The sequence below is a fragment of the Lactuca saligna genome, chromosome 8 (assembly GCF_052625555.1).
Source record: "Lactuca saligna cultivar CGN05327 chromosome 8, ASM5262555v1, whole genome shotgun sequence".
Classification (NCBI taxonomy): Eukaryota; Viridiplantae; Streptophyta; class Magnoliopsida; order Asterales; family Asteraceae; genus Lactuca; species Lactuca saligna.
The window spans coordinates 237,877,410-237,885,175 of record NC_136424.1 but is presented as its reverse complement, the minus strand read 5'-3'; the positions used below and the strand labels follow the sequence as shown (position 1 = coordinate 237,885,175).

General features: G+C 33.8%; 1 protein-coding gene across 1 annotated transcript; it reads right to left on the bottom strand.

Annotated features, from left to right (window-relative positions):
* Nucleotides 1-683: 683 nt before the first annotated feature.
* Nucleotides 684-2,001, bottom strand: LOC145010791 (xyloglucan endotransglucosylase protein 2-like). The gene is made up of 3 exons (XM_078969327.1): nucleotides 1,549-2,001; nucleotides 1,247-1,440; nucleotides 684-1,163 (listed from the first exon to the last, which is right to left on the bottom strand). Exons 1-3 carry the CDS (start codon nucleotides 1,861-1,863, stop codon nucleotides 764-766), a joined length of 909 nt encoding a protein of 302 aa, XP_078825453.1. The 5' UTR covers nucleotides 1,864-2,001; the 3' UTR covers nucleotides 684-763.
* Between the last annotated feature and the right edge of the window lie 5,765 nt (nucleotides 2,002-7,766).

Sequence of the window (7,766 nt, the reverse complement as noted above, 5' to 3'; positions counted from 1 at the left end):
ATTGTTGTTGTTAATGCTCGGTGTTGCCGCTAAAGCCCCGTCGCCACTAAAGGCGTTGTTGCTAAAGGTTGGATACGATATGGATTTATTGTCGTTGGATTAGGACTAAATCGATGACTATGCTTTCACCTCAGCTGTTAACATAGATCGATGACAAGTAGCCATTAGCGACGATACACACCTTTAGTGGCAACAAATAGCGCGAAACTTATTTGTTGCCGTTAAAGGTGTGCATCGGCGCTAAAAGAGTCGCCGCTAATGATTACTATTATTGTAGTGTAATAATCCTCTCATTTCAACTAGGTAGATGTTAATGTATGTAGATATGTTTGATTAATATGTATTACGGTGTTCTAGTTTTCATGGAAAATATTTGTTATCGTTTCTTTTCTTTGGAATAAATATTCGTAAGTTGCATATATCATTTGAAGAAGATAAATTAATGTAGTAATATCTCCACAATTCTTTGTTGAAATGTAAGTATAGACCGTAGCTTCTAACTACTACTTTTTAAGTTGATCTAAGTTTGCTTGATGTTTGAATAAATGAGCCATATTTTTCTTTAAACTTTTTTTCGAAATGGAAGGCATGAGAAAGTTTAAATACGCTTATAACAAATTTTGATGTATATGGATGCATGAATAAAACAAATATATCAAATATGAAGGACTTAATTTAGAGAACATATATCATCATTTATTCATTTAGTTTTTGGAATGCTTATAGTACTGCTATAATTAAGATAACATGTAACTTAATATATTTAGACATCACGATCAATTTTGCATTCACGTGGCATTGTGGGAAAACGTTTGCGATCAGTACAGTAGTTGTAAATGGTGAATTTTCTCCGAACCCAACGGAGACGACGCCACTGATAATCATCAAGATCTTGATATTGCTTTTGGTCCCACCAGTGTTTGCCTCGGGTTGCGCAGAACTTGGCATCCACCGAGGATTGACAACCATCAATATGGAAGTTCTTATAGTCAGCCACGAATGGGCCTTTAGTCCAGTCAGTTTTCTCCAGTCCACCTCTAGTTGCCCAATCATCTGCATTCCATAGGCTTGAATATATCTTCATAGGTTGATTGAAAGGGAATCTCACTCCCAATTTTTTACTATTCTTGAACACCCTAATCGGAACGTCATCAACAAAAAACCTAATGCAGCAATATAATAAAATCAATTATAGGGTCTAGCTATGTAACAACGTTTCACAAATGTTATCAACGTTACTACTTACACTATCTGATGGAGATTCCACAAGACTGAATAAGAGTGAAAAGCTTTGGTAGGATCAAACCATAGAAAGATACGTTGTTCCCTGTTTCCCTCACCCCCTGTGAATACATTTGTTTGTAGGATGTAAGGCTCCCCTGTCCTGTTCCCTAAGAACTCAAAGTCTATCTCATCATGCTCCGAGTTTTGTGATGACAACTGCAAATTCCAATCCATCGTTCCCATTATATATATATGGAGAGAGAGAGAGAGAGAGAGAGAGAGAGAGAGAGAGAGAGAGAGAGAGAGAGAGAGAGAGAGAGTTACATAAAAAGCAGTGACAGTGCCAGCGGAATCTCCAGGAACCATTTTTATTTGCATATTAAAGTGGCCGAAGAGGTAGGAACCCTTGGATTGAAAGCCAGTGCCAGTGTAGTTATCAAGTGTGAGTTGGATGTTAGAACCACCGTTGAAGTACTTAATGTGGTCGAATGCCCAGGTGGGAATATAGTTCTTTCCGAAGGGCACTGCTACTGGCTTCTTTGGCGCTGCTCCGGTTGCACCACCAATGAGATATACTAATACAACTACCATCACAAAAACATATCTCCACACATCTCCCCAATATCTTTTTTGACCCATTCTACTTCCTATATGTGTTCCCCTGTAAGAAATAATTAAAGAAAAAAGGTCGCCTTCTTGTCTTGTTTTCTCTTGTTTCTTCTTTGATTTTGGACTACAGCCTCTTATTAAATACTTCCAAGATTGGCTACTTACCGCAATTAGGCCTCTTTCTAGGGTCAACTCGCAAATCATAACTAATAAAATAAGGATAACTTAATTTTAAAATATCTGTTATAAGTTTTGATGTGTCAAATTAAATCAACTAAACTAGAACTCGCAGGATGAAGAGTATCATTTAACCATCATTCCGTCAGGCTGTCCATGTGAATATGCGGTCTTATTTGTTTACGTAATTTGGAATAAAAGATATTGATGGACACATGGCTGGATGGGAACAAGCCAACACATGTTGTACTTACTATACCTAGCATGATCATGTGATCTTAATTGAAGATTAGTTATCCTGCACAGATTGTAAACATGCAGAGCTTGCTTTGTTTGTTTAAGTAACTTTTTAGCAATAGATTAATAAATCGTGCAACTTTCAGTTATCTACACATGCATGCTGTCTAAGGATCTCAGACAGGCAGACTCTCATTGGTGATGATATGAAATAACATTTTATATTATCTCATAAAACTTGCCAAACACAGCAAATTGTAAAGAATCTATTTAATCTTTTCTCTAATAAAGTATTAAAGTTATATATATATATATATATATATATATATATATATATATATATATATATATATATACACACACACACACACTAACCGTTTACCCGCGCCAAGCGACGGGTGTGACAATGGTGGTTGAATGTTGAAAGATGAATTAAACACTAGAAATGGAAACGTCAACTATATATATCCAAGATTTGTGAACAGAAATTGCGAGATTTGGGGAAATACGGAGATAAGGAATGAACCGGGTCAAAATAACATAAAAATAGGGGATACGAGATTTGACTCTTTCAAATGTTGACCATATGTACTCTACTTTTTTTGTAATGCATAAATTGATTGTACAAATGCATTGTATGTTTGTACGACTTAAAATTCAGCATTTGACCAAAAATGCTTTATAAGGTAATTAGAATATATATATATATATATATATATATATATATATATATATATATATATATATATATATATATATATATGTATATATATATGTATATATATATATATATATGTTGCGTACTAACACAATGCGGCAACGACTATTTATTTCATTCCGACGATTAGTTTCTGAACGAAAGTTAGTGTCATTTTCACGGTCGTCAAATCGTTTCATTTTGATTTGTTTTATTACGGTGATTTGCTTCTTTCGGCGATCAGTTGTCTCTAGCCGGCCAACAAATAGAAGTTTATGTCTGTTACTCTTAATTTAACTTGCAACGGATGGCAATTGGTTTCATTTAGGATTTTTTTTTACCAAAATAGACCTTATATTTACAGTTTTTTTCGATTTTAAACCAAGGTTCTAAAAAGCTCGTCATGGCTCCGCTATGGCGCGCCACGACTTCAAGGTTTGCACTTGCCGCCAAGCTTTACCAAAACGCCACCTTAACTCATATATGTGTATAAAATGAATAATAGTTGAAAATACATATAAAAATATTACTTATATAGAAAACTGCAGCCTTAAGTCACGCCTTACAAACGTCATGACTCGCTAAGGCTCGGATAATAAGGTTTGACATTGCCGCCAAGTCACGCTTTAGGTTATTTAGAACCTTGATGTAAACCAAAAATTTTACTTTTTTGCTAAAAAGACCACATTTTTGAGATTTCTTGTTATTTCAAAGGGATAACCGGTTAACTAAGTCAATAGCCGGTATACGTGCGTATCCCTCCATTATACATGTGTTTCTTTTCTTCTACACTTCTTGCTACGTTTCTTTTCTTCTACACTTGTCGATATGCAAAGCTAGGGCTTTTTCTAAAATCGCACAAGAAGAAAGCCATGGTATCCAATTCTCATTTCTAGAAATCGCACAATATGGCTATGGCATCCAGGAATCACTGAAGTAAGTTCTTTTCTCGATCTCACGCTTTGTTCAACTCGATAGCCTTCCGCTCCACTCTCCAACTCCACAGCTATCTTCGTTCAACGTTCCTTATTCTCTGCCCTCAGGTTCAATTTTCGAATTCCCCTCTTAGTACAAAAACTTCTAAGTTTGTGATTTGTGCATTTCAGGAAAACATGTTTTCCGATTTTGTTTGACTTCTTAGCTTCTAATTGCTTAGATTCCCATGATTATAAATCAATTTAATTAAAAATCCAGATTTGTGGATACTAAAAAAAACTGATTCCACACTTCTTTTAAGATTGTTTTGTTCGTTGCAAAGCTCCATGAAACACAATTGCTTGAAATAGATAACACTACATAAAGAATTAAGTTTCCGATTCTTAAACAAGTTTTTCTTACGTATGAGTTATATTTATATTATCACTTATAATATATTTTGAATGTCAAAATCAAGTTCCTGGCACTAGAAACAAAGTATTAAGGTGGTTAGTGTTATGGAGGATGTATCGTCTAGGCAAATTATATCATTTTACCAAACTACCCTTAAGAAATCTAATAGAAAACAACGACAGAAGAAAAGAAATAAAACTTATATCATTTTATCAAATTCATTTTTTTAATATGCATAAATCTAACAAAAAGTCTATTTTTTTAGTATTCACATATCCACTAGATGAACACAGAAAGAACTAGGTTAGTTTTTATGGTATCCATGATGTATACAAACGAAAATCACATTTATTGATGTTAATTCAGGTTTATAAAACTGAATTGATATATGAAATATAAACCTGAATTGATCATTCTTTGCTTGATTCACCAACTTGTTAGTCCTCGAAAATGTCATCTTCTTCAAGCATCAAGAGCATCAGAAGTAGAAGGATATTAAGGAACGGTGGAGTTGAATTGTGCAAGTGTAATGAAGAAGCTCCTATGTTTACATCATGGACTGCAAAGAATCCTGGTAGAAGATTTTATGGATGTCCAAATTACAAGGTAAAATGTTTGTAAACTTTTTTTGGATGTCCAAATATAAACCTAAACTTATACCATGTAATGATATGTAAATATTGCTTCTTTTGCAGGATGAAAGTATGAATTTCAAGTATTTCATGTGGATTCATGATGAACTTTCAATCCAAAGGTACAAGGATCTACTCTTCAATATGCACCATGATATGAAGGGTATGGAAGATGAGATCAAAGAATTGAAGTTAAATTTGAAGAAAAAAGAATGTTTGGAATGTGAAGAACGAAGAGTAAAGTATGTTAGGATTGTGGTATTCTTGGTAGTTGTCTTGACATTGGTCATCTTAAGGTTGTGTTACTTTTGATGAATTAAGGTATGTTAGGGTTATGTTTTGTATGACAAGATAGTTGGTTATGTTTTGTATGAGAATATAAGTACTTTTCTATATATTTTATTTTTAGTTTTCAATTTTACCCTTTTAAAGTTTACATTCAGTCATTCTTAAATTTTGTAGTTTTTATATATAAAAAAAATAGAAATGTTGTTTCAGAAAATGGTATGGGGGTTGTTAAGTTAAAAATTAGTTTTTCTTAAAAGCGATAGTTAAAAAAACAAAAAAAAAACAAAAAACTATTAATATGGGGGTTGTTAAATTAAAAATTGGTTGGAATTAGTTTCATTTATATGTTTATTATAAACTAATATGATATAATTTGATAGATATTTGATAGCAGAATGTTCAAATAAGAAAAATACAAAAAGGAATGTAGAACATAAACAAAGTACACAACATTTCATCAACATTTTACAAAGGGGAATGTTAATCCAATGTGGATAAGTTTCTAAATAACATGTGGGCGTTTACTTGGCCAACATTAACACTTACAAAAAGGCCAAATAATAAGTTGTGACAAAAAGACCAAAATGGCCATATTAATGAAACTATACAAAATACCCCCACCCACTCTACAAAAATACAATCACCTCTACTCTACTAGTCCGATGTCATTGGTTCTGGTGGGGTCGAACCAGGTGCAATAGTTTCAGGTACAAAAGTTCCGTCACCCATTAGTGTTTCTTCAATGTTTTCTACTTCAAGTGTGATATCATCCATTGTTTCTTGGGTAACATCATCCATTGTACCCATTAGCTCCTCAATTTCTTGGGAAATGTATCCAGACTCCCTCAAATCAGCAACTGCTTGTGAAAATGCACTCGGAACTTTAGTATTTTTTCTTGGTCTTTTTGAAGTACCTTCAATCTTCTCCACACTTGGCCTTCCTATCTTCATTTTTGGTTTGGGCTCATGCTCCTTTGTAGGATTCTTACACTACTTTTTATTATGCCCAAACTCTTGACAATATTACACTTAACAGTTCTTTTCCTAGATCTATTGTCTCCTTTCTCACTGGCATGCTTCTTCCTGTTCATAGTAGTCCTCCTAGGCATCCGCCTAGACATAGGTTGCAAAGGTTTTTAATAAGGATTCGTTGGCCATAGGTTGCTACCATTCATAGGTTGTTAAAAAGTAGCATAACTCTCCTTGAATCTTTCACTTGAAAACCAAGGGCTGATGAAATCCTCTGGATTATGCTGATTGTAAAACATTGCAGCTATTGCATGAACACAAGGAATTCCTAATAATTCCTACAGTCTACATGAGCAGTACCAGGACTGTAAATCTACACAGTAGGACTTATAGGTTGACCTTGCCTCAAATACCCCTCCTCCACTTGGTATGACAAACCATGACCTACAAATACAATAAATGTACTTATTAGAAGCTTTAATAGGCCAACAGCCCAACACATGTTCTCAAGCACAAGCAATGCATTAACCTATAGTGATCACCAAATTTTTTTTGAACCGGTAAATCTAATTTACTCTTAAGCTAACAACACCTACTCCACCTATGTCCACGACGGGACTTGAACTCTCGACCTCAAAGACGGAGAGCACCACTTGAACTCTACTAGTCCAATGTTATTGGTTCACCAAATGTTTCCAATTTCTTAATGATTGCAAGGAAAATAGGAGCCTCCCATGTTTTTTGTAGGTTATACATAAAAGAAACTCTCTCCATGACACTTAAACGTATCATCTCCAACATTGTTAACAATGGCCTTTTCCTAGCATCAACAATCATCGGATTGAAGCTTTCACTAATACCATTCTCAAAAGCCTCACATGCTCTATCTGTTAAAAAATAAACATACCTGCTTTCATATTTATGTTTTTCAGATTACAAAATGTTGTTTTCATATTTCAAATTTTCAGATTGCTGTTTTCATATTTATATTTTCAGATTGTTGTTTTTAGATTTCAGATTTTCAGATTGTTGTTTTCAGATTTTCAGATTGCTGTTTTCATATTTATATTTTCAGAATTCTGTTTTTCAGATATCTATTTTTCAAATTTCGGTTTTTCAGATTTCTGTTTTTCAGACATCTAATTTTTAGATTTTTGTTTTCAAATTATGTTTTCAACTTTACTTAAATCACAACAACCTTATCCACTTTGATTTACAAATTCATCTACTTTGGTTGCATTGGAATTGCTCATTCCTTTGTTCAATCTAGCACAATCTAGCACATCAACAAGGGCAAAAACATCCAAACCACAAATGTTAAGTGCAAACACCAAATGTTAAGTGTTATATTAAAGTATAAAGAACAAATTTTAATAAAAAGGAAAATGTAATACTTACCTTGACAAAAGTAAGCATGAATCCATGAGCTCGGGTTATAGGACATTAAGTATTCATACACACCCACATCTATAGCCTTCAATTTCTCCATCACAAATATGAATTCAGGTTCGACAGCGCAACCAACAGCAGCCCAAAACAGATCTTTGTACTCTTCTCCTTTATATGACTTCTTAAAGTTTGCGTATATATGGCGAAAACATTGT